Source organism: Budorcas taxicolor, chromosome X (assembly GCF_023091745.1).
Source record: "Budorcas taxicolor isolate Tak-1 chromosome X, Takin1.1, whole genome shotgun sequence".
Taxonomy (NCBI): Eukaryota; Metazoa; Chordata; class Mammalia; order Artiodactyla; family Bovidae; genus Budorcas; species Budorcas taxicolor.
The window spans coordinates 78,592,816-78,605,817 of NC_068935.1; the positions used below are offsets into that span (position 1 = coordinate 78,592,816).

The 13,002-nt window shown below is 52.4% G+C and overlaps 1 protein-coding gene across 1 annotated transcript; it reads right to left on the minus strand.

The window, feature by feature from the left end:
- Positions 1-7,053: 7,053 nt before the first annotated feature.
- LOC128069701 (uncharacterized protein CXorf49 homolog) lies at positions 7,054-10,674 on the minus strand. The gene is made up of 5 exons (XM_052662814.1): positions 9,379-10,674; positions 8,586-8,742; positions 7,970-8,046; positions 7,656-7,701; positions 7,054-7,094 (listed from the first exon to the last, which is right to left on the minus strand). The coding sequence occupies exons 1-5, from the start codon at positions 10,672-10,674 to the stop codon at positions 7,054-7,056; spliced, it is 1,617 nt and encodes a 538-aa protein (XP_052518774.1).
- Positions 10,675-13,002: the final 2,328 nt, after the last annotated feature.

Below are 13,002 nucleotides of genomic sequence, written 5' to 3' on the forward strand. Positions count from 1 at the left end.
AATAGCGTATGCACTAATGCATATATGTGGAATCTAGAAAGATGATACCAATGAATTTATTTGCAGGACAGCAATGGAGAAACAGACATAGAGAACAGACTTATGGACACGGGGAGAGGGGAGGAGAGAGTGAGATGTATGGAGAGAGGAACATGGAAACTTACGTTACCATATGTAAAATAGATGGCCAATGGGAATTTGCTGTATGTCTCAGGGAGCTCAAACAGGGGCTCTGTATCAACCTAGAGGGGTGGGAGATGGGAGGGAGGTTCAAGAGGGAGGGGGCATATGTACACCTATGGCTGATTCATGTTGATGTTTGACAGAAAACAAAATTCTGTAAAGCGAATATCCTTCAATTGAAAAATGAATTAATTAAAAAAGAAAAAAAAAGTGTTGTACCAATCAATTATTGTTTTTTTAAGCCAGCTTTTCCACTCTCCTCTTTCACCTTCATCAAGAGGCTCTTTAGTTCCTCTTCGTTTTCTGCCATTAGAGTGGTATCAACCTGCCTATCTGAGGTTATTGCTATTTCTCCTGGCAATTTTGATCTCGGCCTGTGATTCATCCAGCCCAGCATTTCACACGATGTACTCTGATTATTTAGTCAGGGTGACAAAATACAGCCTTGATGTACTCCTTTCCCAGTTTTGAACCAGTCCACTGCTCCATGTTCGGTTCTAACTGTTGCTTCTTGACCCGCATACAGGTTTCTCAGGAGACAGGTAAAGTGGTCTGGTACTCCCATCTCTTTAAGAATTTTCCACAGTTCATAATGACCACAGTCAAAGGCTTTAGCATAGTCAATGAAGAAGAAGTAGATGTTTTCCTGGAACTCCCTTGCTTTCTACGTGATCCAGTGGATACTGGCAATTTGATCTCTGGTTCCTCTGACTTTTTAAAACCCAGTTTGTACATCTGGAAGTTCTTGGTTCACGTACTGCCGAAGCCTAGCTTGAAGGATTTTGAGCATCACCTTACTAGCTACTAGCACCAGGATCTTCCTTGGTGGCTCAGATGATAGAGAATCTGACTGCAATGCAGGAAACATGAGTTCCGGTCCCTGGGTCAGGAAGATCCCCTGGAGAAGGGGAGTGGCTTCTCACTCTAGTATTCTTGCCTGGAGAAACCCATAAACAGAGGAGCCTGGTGGGTTACAGTCCATGGGGTTGCCAAGAGTCACACACGACTGAGCAACTAATACTTTCACTTTCACTTACTAGCATGTGAAATGAGCACAATCGTATGGTAGTTTGAACGTTCTTTGGCATTACCCTTCTTTGGGATTGGACCCCATGAACAGATAGAAATGTAACAGATTTCTATATCATAATTTTGTACTCTGCAACTTTACTGAATTGATTTATGAATTCTGGTAGAGTCCAGGTGACATCCTTAGGATTTCCAATGTATAGTAACATGTCATCTGCAAACAGTGACAGTTTTAATTTTTCCTTTTCCATTTTGGATTCCCTTTGTTTCTTTTTCTTCTCTGATTGTGATCTCATAACGTACTTTCTACAATTTATTAAATAATATGGGTTTATTGAAATTAATTTACATATAAACTCTAAGTGCCTACAAACATTCTATTATGGAACCACCACTCCAATCAACATAAAAAATATTTTCATCAGCTACAAAATTGTTTCATGCTCTTTGGTAGTTTAACCCATAATCTCAACCCCAAGACCCTGGCAATGCCCAGTCTGTTTTCTGTGTCTATAGTTTGGCCTCCTCAAGAATGTGAAGTAAACGGAATTGGGAAGTATGTAGATTTATCCATTTGGATTCCTCAGAGAAAAGAACATATAGGTGATTTCTGGATGTGCAATGTACATTTATGTCACCTGAGTATGGTTACATGGGTTGATCGGTTCATAATTACTTGTGATATTGAGGGCTTACACTCTCCACAACGTGTATATGTATAGTCTGTTTAATTCGTATTTAATTCAATGTAATTAATCTTTTATGTTTGGAAGGGTTATTTTATGCAAAAGCAATAGTAAATCCTTTTTTTTTTTTTTTTTTCAGGAGTATAACATTGTGTGTTTTATTTTAAAAGCAATACAAAAAACCAAAAGCAACAAAATTTCACACATATTTGGGAATAGACTCTTCTCAGAGATTTTTTTCTAGCTATCAAAACAATTCACTGTCCACTGACCTTCCTAAAAGGAGCCTTTCTTCCCTGTATGATGGTTTAGAAACGGTTACCTTGTCAAAGACTAATTAGAAACCAGATAATAATGACCCTGCCTGCCGACAGGAGTGTGTGGGCCAGGGATTTGTTGTTGCTTAGTCGCTCAGTTATGCCTGACTCTTTGTGGCCCCATGGACTGTAACCTACCAAACTCCTCTGTCCATGGGATTTTCCAGGCAAGAATACTGGCATGGGTAGCCATTTCCTCCAGGCATCTTCCCGACCCAGGGACTGAACCCATATCTCCTGCATCGGCAGGCAGATTCTTTACAGCTGAGTCAGTGGGGAAGCTGGAGGAGACACAGGACTCCTGAATACAGCTCTCTGCATACCTTTGACTTTTGCATCATGTTAAATGTTTTATATATTAAAAAAGTGAAATCAAACCAACAAAGATGAGGATAACTCTAAAGATGAATATAGGAAGGAAAAATTACCCCATCTGTATGTCAAACTGACAACAATCAGAAGAGAAAATAGAATCCAAATAACGCTGAACATGGTCCCCCTGTGGGACAAGGTCTGAGGATAAAAATGCTGCTTGGAGATCCAGAACCTTCTTCGGCTCATTGTCGAGCAGAGTCGACACCAGGTGCTGTGATTCTGAAGCTACTTGGTGCTTTGTGACCAACCAAATAAGCATCACCATCAAGGAGGAGGGAGGCCACTCTGGAGTCAGGGTAGGGGGTGAAGGGCTCAGAAACCCCTGGGGACAGGTCAGAGGATCCAAAGCCAGAGTGGAAGGGGCTCCTCCAGGCTGAACGTGGGTTGAAAATGGACAACAGATTCCAATATGTGAGTTAAAAAAAAGTCCATGAGTTCTTACTGATTCCCGGGCAGGTCTGGCGGGCGAGGCCAATGATGGGGCCAGGGTGTCCTTTCCGTCTCTGTAACCAGCACGCTCCAGATACCCTTCATCCTGCAGTACGATATCCACTTGCATCAAGTACTTCCTTCTCAGCTCATTTTTCGAAGGGCTCCAGGGCACTGCAGGCATTAAGTTCCCAGCAATCACTTCTTCCTGGAAGAAAGCTGTATCAGCATCACTGCTTTTTGAATCGTCGGCTGATGTGTTGGAAGGGGGAAGCTCGAGATCTCTGGCTGGGACTTGCACGGGCCCATCTGTCCTGCCATCTGTCTTCACCGGAGAGCCCTGCGTGTGTCCTGTGCTTCTTCTCTTCACTAGTCCTCCACCCCAAATTCGCAGTCCCTCGGGCGTCTTGTAGGTCAGCGTGGACATCTGTACCACGGGGCCGTCCTCGAAGGGCTGGTTGTACTTTTCTATCAGCTGCTGCATGCGCCTCTGGAAGCGGTAGCGGCTGTCCCTGAGATTCCGCAGCAGCTCGTCCTCCGCCAGGACCTCGCCCTCCATGGCGCGCAGACCAGAGCCCCACTCCGGCAGGAAGCTGAACCAGTAAATCCTTTTTAAAAAGTGAATCATCGTTGTAAGTCAGGCTGGCAGATACCTCAAGAGGACTAGGGAGGAAGAAGCGATTGGCTTGAAACAAAAGGGGGGTTCAAAACTACAGGCCTGTTCTCCATCTGCATCTGGGAAGTACTTACCAGGCCTTCAGTACTGCACAAGCACAAGGGCACCAAGCACACCACAGTCATTCAAACACTGGGACGGTCCAGGGACTGGGATAGTTACCCAGGGATAGTCCAGGTGGAAAATCTGGCAGCCCCAGTGTGCCCGGCCAGACCTGGCCAATGCAGGTGAAAGTTACCCCACATTAAGTCAGCTGAGTAGCAGCCTTTATTGCATCTGCAAGCATAACCCGTTATCACACAAAGGAAAATACAAGCCAACTGCAGGGACTAGGACTTGGACATCTTGGGGCAAGATTACTGTGCTCACCACCCCAGGCTCCCTCTTCAGGACTCACCGACTCTACCGTCTTTGCTTGTGCCAGTCTCCCTCAAGAGTCCACAGAGAGCGGTAGACCTGGGGATGGGTGTGATGGGGAGGAAGCGTCTTCCCTGGAGTTGGACAGGCAGCAGAACCAGGCAGGATGGGGCCTAGGGCTCTCCAAAGCAGCTGTCATTGTCTCCCAGGCTGGAGAAGGGGCATGAGGGGGAAAGGTGACAGGGGGGCACTGAATGAGGCTGGGCTTCAGCCTTCCTCCTACCCTCTGGGGCACAGATGTATTTCTTTAGCCTATGCCTTAGGCCCTGCCACAGATTTCCCGCTGGAAGCGGAAGGCTTGGGGCTGAGCCAACGCCTGTGATGTATATGTTTCCAGCAACGTTATACTGAGGTAGTTGATCTGAACTGTGTGCTCAGAGGAGGGAAGGGAGCCTGGTAAAGAGTGAACGAAGGGTTGTGCTCATGCCCTCCCACCTCCCCTTCCATGAGCTTTTCCACGTCCTCACCCTGGTGACCACAGTCCCAGGCCCCTCTCCGCCCAAGAGTGGTGCTGATGCTGGTGCTGGACTTCTCCCTGGGCACAACTTACCTACATGTCTCGGTGGGCAGAAACCTCAGCTGGAAGGTCTCTGCCAAATTTACTCACTTGGACAACAGCGAGATGTGCTACACCACCAGGCAATAACCACTGGATCAGCTGTAAACTAAGTGATCAAGCCCACCTGCTCCAGGGAGGGGTCTGAGTGGAAGGAGTAAGTCCCATTCATCTTCTTTTCTGACCCTGAGGTCTGTGACTGTCCCAACCCTCGTGCTCTGTCCACCTGACCTCATGCCACGAGCCGCGGAAGGAAGTCAACGTGAGAATGTGGGGGAAGGGAGGACCCAAGTGCTCCCCATTGCTCAGGTGCAGTCACCTCTAACTCCCCACAAGTAACCCAGGTTTTGGAGGGAGGTCTCCTGTTTCTAAGATGGGTAGCCATGTCCCCGGAGCCACTCTTCCCATTTTCACTCATCCACACCCTCAGCAGTTGGCAGACATCACAGAATCACAAGGTAGGAGCCAGTGCCCCCTCCAGCGACTCCCAACATTTTGAGATGTCCTGTCCTGAGATCTGCATCCTCCCCTTCTATGTTTTGGGAACGTGACAACACCCCTTGAATAAAGGAGATCCGACCCTTGCTTCGGCTCACTCAATGCCCTACAGAATCTGGACCAGTCTCTACTTCCATTACTCCCTGAATCACGTCTTTCTGCCTCAAGGGGCATTATCCCTGATGACTTTTATTCACACAGAGAGATGACCAGGCACCAACTTTGAATGTGCATCATACCCTCTTTTGTGAAATAAAACCATGGTCTTTCAGGGAGGGAGTCAGGCAAAACCTACCCTCACTTCACTCAAATACAAATGTGTCCCTCTGAGTCGCAGGCTGGCACAGCCCTGGGGTCTTGGCTGAGAGAAGGAAGTCCTCCCCAAACTTCAGAGAAGGGCGGGTGGTGGGGGGGTGGGCAGAAATTGAACAGGAATTTGAGACTTAGTCTTGTGTGCCCTAACAAGTAGTCTGGGAGACTGAGCTGGGACACTCTGGGAAATACCATTTGCAGGAAAATCTATGTCATGGGGCTGGTGGAACAGTATTTGATGGAGACCCTGTAAGAACACAGACTTACCAACCATACTTGTCATAGAGCCTGAAGGACCCATTTCCACTCAAGCGCAGACAGACATCCAGGCGGCAGGAGTGTAGGCTGGTCAGCTGGCTAGGGCAGGGAGGACATGAAAGCTCCAAGGACTGGACCATCCATCTCTAGCTGTCAGGGTGCACCCTGCCCCAGATCGGCACCAGACGCCTCTCCTGACTTCCAGCTCGGCAGCTAACCTGAGCTTTTCTCCTGTGTTCCCTGTACCTTCGCTCCTGCTCCCCAGTTCACTGGGTCCAAGATTCATCCTCTTGCCCTTTACTGAACCCGAGGAAGGGGAAGCACAAGTTTTGGTGCCTGAGTCTCAGGGATGAGTGCTAAAGAGGAGAGGGGGAGAGTATGCAGGTTCCTGCTTGCAAGGTGGCACCGGGGGGTGGGGTAGGGACTCCACTGAGAGGGTAGGGCCCGGGAGGGGGGAAGATGAGCACACCTGTGCCTGTTACCACCTGCTTAAGTAAACATGCAGGCAAGGTCATCGATGGCAAGCCAGGGGAGGGGTCGAGGGTGCTCTGACAGGAAAGCAGAGCGGTCAGGGTAAGCAGGACAATGAGTGCAGTGAGGAAAGGGTGAAAGACTGGAGCTCTGTAAGGGGGGTCATGAGTTCCTTCCGACAGGGAGGCAGAATGGCAGCAATGAATGGAAACTGCTAAACCCCAGAGGAGGGTGTTTAGAGAACTAGAAGAGGGCCTTCAGGGAAAAGGGAGGACGTGCCAATGTGGCCAGACAGAGCCCACACAGAACACAGACTGGGGGTGCTCCGCTGGCCTGACGGCCTGGATGGTAGCAGAGGCTGACCCAGAGTCCCCACCACAGGATGCCAGAGGTACTGTTCTTGAACAGGCTCTGATGTGGAACAGCTCCCCACCAGGCCTCGTCCCCACTCCCTTAACCCCTACCCCTCAGAGAGAGGGCAGAACACAGAATATGAGAAGTCCTTTAATCAAAAACTGCTGTGGCAAAACCAATACAATATTGTAAAGTAAAACAAATGGATTAATTAAATTAAAAAAACAAAACAAAACAGAACTGCTGTGAGACCGGGGCAGAGAAGGGGCAAAACAAGCGGGAGAGGATGCCCCGGTGGAGGCAGAACAAGAGGCAACAAGCTTGGCCACAGCTCGCCAGCCCTGGAGGTAACAGCTGCTCCTCTTGCAGGAAGACACTGGGCTCAACCTGTGAAACAGCAGAGTCAGGGAAGAGCCTCAAGCCAGGGCCAGCCCACAGCCCTGCTCAATAGCCAACGTTGTGGGAAGGAGTATGCAATGTGTAACACTCACTTCAGAGGATCTGGAACGTCTCAGCCAGGTACTGCATGGAGGCTGCAACAGGGAGAGGCATAAACAGGTGCTCCAGACAGACGGACATAGAAGCCTGTCCCCCTGTCCCCGTGGGGAACCACCTAGCCCTACAACCTGAAACCCACATACCCCCAGCCCAGATGCAAAGAGCTCTGGGCCTGATCCCTCCCCACTACCGGAATTAAATGTGGAGCCATTTCCTAAAAGGAAACAAAATGTGCCAGCAGCTCTCAAGCTCGGGGCCACGTCCAAACCATTCAAAAATTGTCTCGCAAAATATCCAACAAGAACCTTAGAGGCCACGCCGATCAACAAGGCATCTCTACAAGTCCTATCGGAAGGAGCTCTCAGGACTCGAATGGCTGGCAGAGTGTGCACGCAGTCCACACGGTACTTTGTTACTTGTCCGCACGCCCAGCTGAACATGCACCGCACGCTCCAGGGACAGGCTTGCTAGGTTCTCCTCCCCACAGGAATGCCGATCCCTACGAGGCCCCCTGCACCTGCAGCCCACCCCACCCCAAGGGCCCACCCTGCTTCCGCACTAAGAACCCGCTGCTCTCTGTCCCTGGTTCCTCATACCTAGTTGCTCCTTAAGGTCGTCTATTTCTCTCTGTAGCACTACACACTAGGCCAGCAGACACAGGAGGAAGAGAAAAGGTTAGTATACACCCGCCTCCCCTCTCCTCCTCTCCTCTCCCCCGGGCCCTCCATCCCAAAGCCAGGTGTCCAGACTGGCAAGGCAAAGACTTTCCTCAGTGGAAAGGAGGTGGGCTCCCTCCTTGGGGTGTGGGATGGGACGGCGGGGAGGGGGCCCACACACGTCAGTTGCACTTGGACCCAGATCCCACCATGGGGTTTGGGTGTGCACTTCCAGGAGTCAGAAGCAGCATTACCCGAGGACAGCCCTGCCTTCCAGGTGGCTGCTGCTGCCTTTTCGGTCTTGGGGGACGGTCGGCTGGTCTCTGGTCACCTGACAGGGAAAGGACACACAATCCAGCTTCCCAGGCTCCCAGTGAGGTGGAAAGGGCCAAGCAGGGTCTAACGTGAGGTGAGGCCGTACCACCCTCTGCTAGCATCAAGCCTCCCCTGCTCTGCCCGGCAGGCAGCCCAAACCTTCTCTCTGGGCCTGCCCCTCCTATTCCTCAGGGGCAGCCATTTCACCACGGTGGTCGCCAAAGACTGTGGTTCTGGGTTTGAGCCTCCCAGAGCGGTAGCCACAGCCAGCACCTGGGAGAGCAATGTGGGCGAACAGCACTTCACAGAAAAGGCTATTAGCCTGCAGGTCTACGCCCAGAGTAGCTGTTGGGGCACTGCCACCAATCACCCCTGCCAAACAAATCCCACACAGAAGGTGATGGGGCCAGGGCCAGCCCTGTTGACACCCTGTTTCCCATGGGAGAAGCAGCCTCTGAGCCCCCAGGAGAGAGAGAGAGAGAATCAGAGACAGAGGTTTCTGCCTTCACCCCTGGTCTCCACCCCCCCCCCCATATCAAAACCCAGGACACTCACCTGAGGGGCCAGGCCCTCTGGGCATGACTTCTCCCTTGTTCATGGCCACGGGCTCTGAGTTTCCTGAGTCCTGCCCACCTCTGATGCTGAGGTTGGCGCTGCTGGGTTCTCCACGATGCACCCGTGAACAAGATGGCCGCGGCCTGTCAGTGGTTAGCTAAAAACAAAGATTTCTCACTGATCTGCAGTAAGGATGTGTGCGTGTGTGCGTGCGCATGTGTGTACCAGTGCATTTATATGTCCATGTCTGTGTGTGAGAGCTCGTATGATTCAAGACCGAGCTGAGGCAGGGAATTGGGAAGACAATCGAAAGGCTGATCTCTTTAGCACATTCTCCGTCAGTCAGCCCCAGGCCAGCAGGCAGAGCTGAGCTGGGGACAACAGTGTGGCACTGAGAAAGTCTGGGGCCCCTGCAAGGAAGGTTTGGGGAACAGCTAGGAAGTAGGATTCAGGAAAGTGATGCGTCTAAACACTGAAGCTCTGTGAAGCTTCTAAGGGGTCCCCTCAAATCAATTCAGCTACCAGCCCTCCTTTCCACGCCAGCCCCAGCCTCGTGGAGGAGGCTGGAAAGAGGCCAAGGGTGGAGAACCGAGCCCAGCACACCCAAAGTGCTACCTTCACGTTTGTCCCTAGGAAAAGGACCCCAACCTGGCATCCTAATGACCCAGTGACCGAGGGCCACCCAATGACGACCCCTGAGGGATGGAGAAGGGGAGCACGGGGTGAAGACATGTGTCCTGGGGAGGGTGGCAGGGGGAAGAGTGGGGAGAGAGGAGGGGCCTGGCCTACTCACTTGGCCCTTTGTGACTGGGTCTCTGTTTGGGTCGTTGTCTTCTCCCGACGCCGCCACTGCTGCCACCGACTCCCGGGCCCGCCTAGCCACGGGCTTCTTCCCAGCGCCGGTGTGCTTGGACTCTTTGGCTCCCCAAGGGACCAAGGCATACTTCTTGGACCTCCCAAGCAGCGGGATGCCGAAGATTGGGGGGAAGGTGGCCGGATCCAGGGGAGTGGCCGAGATTCCCCGCCCCCAGGAAGGGAAGGTTCTCCCCAGGGCAGGTTTGGAGACGCCCCCAGAGGATTTCTTCTCCTGGACCCTCTTCCTCCTAGGACTGGGCCGCGGCAGCCTGGCTGTAGTGGCAGCTGCAGGAGCTGCTGCTGCTGCTACTCCCGGGTAGCTGGGCAGGCTGCCCCCCTTCCCCCGGAGCACGCTCTGCATTTTCTTAGGGGGTGAGATGTCCTCCTGGTCTGCATCGCCCTGCCTGCCCTGCCTTTCCACAACCGAAATCAATCCTCGCCGAGCTGAGGACAGGCAAGTGCCTGGCACGTCAAGGAGATTCTCCCTGCCTGGGACATTCGAGTGTCTGGGTGTGTCCCCGGGATCCTTGGGGCTGTTCAGCTTGGCCTGGCCTCCGTCTTTGGGATAAATGCTCACTCTCATAGGCTGTATCTCACTGCACTCATCCGAGGACTCGGAGTCGGAGAGCAGCCCGGCTAGGCTTCCTGAGGGGGGCCACTGGCGATCCACAGCCATGTTCAACCTACTCTTAGTGCCTCTCTTAGGGTTCCCCCAGGCCCGGCCTGCCCTGGGCCCACCGACACAGAGAGGGCCGGCCTCAGCCTGTGCCGCTTCCCCACACCTCTGGGCGGCCGCGCCTCGAGTGCTGGGACGCGCCTCGAGGTCCCACAAGGCAGGCACTTCGCCGACCGCGTATCTCTCCGGGGACATGTGTCTGCGGATGCCCAGCAAGTCCAGGTCGGCCAGCTGCTGCAGGATGGCCGCCACTGACTCGTCAGACAGCTGCACGGCGTACCCCGTGCCGTCGGCCGGGGAACCAGGCCGGCCTTCGCAGCCCAACAGCACCGGCCCTCCCGCTTCCAGCACCGCCCGCTCCAACTCGAAGCCCTCAGAGTCTGGGAAGCCATCCCCGCCCTCACCCTCGCCGCTTCGTGGTGCCCCCGGCTCGGGGCCGGGGTCGGGGCCGGGTCCCCGCGGGGCTGGGGAGCCAGCCTCAAGGCCGCTGGTCTGCCCCCCACACTCTGAGCCAGAACCCCCTCCCCAAACAAACACCTCATCATCTGGGGAGCTCATGTCGCGATCTGGGTGGCTGCCGGACCTGGGGCGGCGGCGATTTATCGACCCGGTCGCGGTGGCGGCGAAGATGGCGGTCAGGGCACGTGAGGCACGCGGCGTCTGGAGCGCGCCGTCAAGCGCCACACGCACCGCACGCAGGAGAGCGCCGCAAATGACGCGAGGCTTTCAGCGCGCCAGCGCTGCTGCCTCCTCATTGGTCTGGTTTCCGCCAACCAGCACGCGCCTTGTTTGCCCGCCCCCTCGAGGTGTAACCAATGGGGTCGAGGGCCTCCTCCGGTTTGCTGCCGAGCCCAAAGGCCATGCCGGCAGTTGGCGAGTTGGCGGTTGAAGGTCACGCTGCGCTCGAGTGTACCTCTGTCAAGCCTCTCGTCCCACCTCCTCCTGTCCCACCTCCCGTTTCCAGTCAGAGTCACAGCCCTGAGCCCTGACCGTGTACAAAGTGGGTGGAGCGGGAGGCGGGTGGGAGGGGGCGGGGTACTGAGGCCGCGGGGCGCCTAGTACGTGCTGAAAGCATTTGCCAGCCTTCCTTCCACCACAAGTCTTATGACCCAATGGGAGAACGGGCAGAGGAATCCCGCACTCAGTGATGAGTGGTCGGCGTACTTCTCCCCAAATGGCCAGAAGACAAAGGGATCGTAGTCTTGTTCTGTAACATCTCTGCCTCAACTACTCCATCCAACGTTCTTGGCAGGCAGATTTGGGGGACAGACTGGGATTGACCTCCCTCCCTCAGCTCTTTCCCCACTCTGAGGCAATTCAAAGAAGAGAGAGTCTCAGTCAGTGTCCAGTTACACCCGCAAAGATGCTCACCCCTGCTGATCCTGGAGATGTAAACTAAAACCACGAATCGGGCTGCACACACTAGGATGACAAGCTTCCAAGTGCTTAACCATTCCAAGAGTGCGAGAGTTTAGGAGCAAACCTCTGTGGCGGTGGTGCAAGAAATCCATTTGGGAGGTAATTTGGCAGAATCTATGAAAAGCAACTTACACAGCAGAGACCCCGTGCCCGGCACTCTTCTAAGTGCTGTACGTAAATAGTAACGCTTCCTTGCGACACTCCTAGGACTATAGTACTAATGATTACCAGCCTCTTACAGGTGAGGAAACAGGTACTGAGAGATTCGGCCACTGGCCCACGGTCATTTGGCCCACGGGGGTCAGTGGTAGAATTGAAGCCAAGGAATCTGACTCCGGAGTCCTTGCTTTGATCCAGAGATCTAAAAAAGCTATTTCCCCCCCTCTATCAGGAAGTCCACTGCCTGGCACATCTTCTGAAATTGAGGGTTTATTTCTAAGATCTCTATTTTACTCCATTGGTCTATTTGTTAATATGGCAGTAACACACAGTTTTGATTAGTGTAGCTTTGTAATGTTTTGAAATCAAGAAGTGTGAGTTCTCTACTTTTTCTTTGGGCAAATTGTTTTCCCTATTAAGGATCTCTTTCAGTTCAGTTCGGTTCAGTCGCTCAGTGGTGTCCGACTCTTCGCGACCCCATGAATCGCGGCACGCCAGGCCCTCCTGTCCATCACCAACTCCCGGAGTTCACTCAGACTCACATCCATCGAGTCAGTGATGCCATCCAGCCATCTCATCCTCTGTCGTCCCCTCCTCCTCCCGCCCCCATTCCCTCCCAGCATCAGAGTCTTTTCCAATGAGTCAACTCTTTGCATGAGGTGGCCAAAGTACTGGAGTTTCAGCTTTAGCATCATTCCTTCCAAAGAAATCCCAGTGTTGATCTCCTTCAGAATGGACTGGTTGGATCTCCTTGCAGGGATTCTACTTAAATTTTAGGACGAGTTTTTCTATTTATGTAAAGCATGCTATTGGGATTTTGATAGGGTTTGCATTGGATCTGTAGATCACTCTGGGTAGTGTGTTAGAAGAACAGATCCAGTGGAGTGTGTGTGTGTAAAAGAATTGACTCATTCAATTATAGAGGCTGGTAAGTCCGAAGATCTAGAGGGTGAGTAGGCTAGCTGGAGACCCAGAAGAGCCAGTGGTTTAGCTCTAGTCCAGGTTAGAAGGCCTAAGAACCAAACCAGTAGAGCTGATATTTCAGTTTGGGTCTAAAGGCAGGGAAAAAAAACTGATGTCCCAGGTCCAAAGGCTTTCACGCAGGAAGGATTCTCTTACATGAGGAAAGTTTGCCTTTTTGTTTTATTCAGATTATCAACTGATTAGGTAAAGCCCACCCACAGTATCGGGGGGAAATCTGTTTTACCCCATTGACTGATTTAAATGTTAATCTCGTGAAAAAGCACCCTACAGAAACACCCAGAATAATGTCTAACTAAATGTCTAGGCACTCTGTGGATTAGTCAA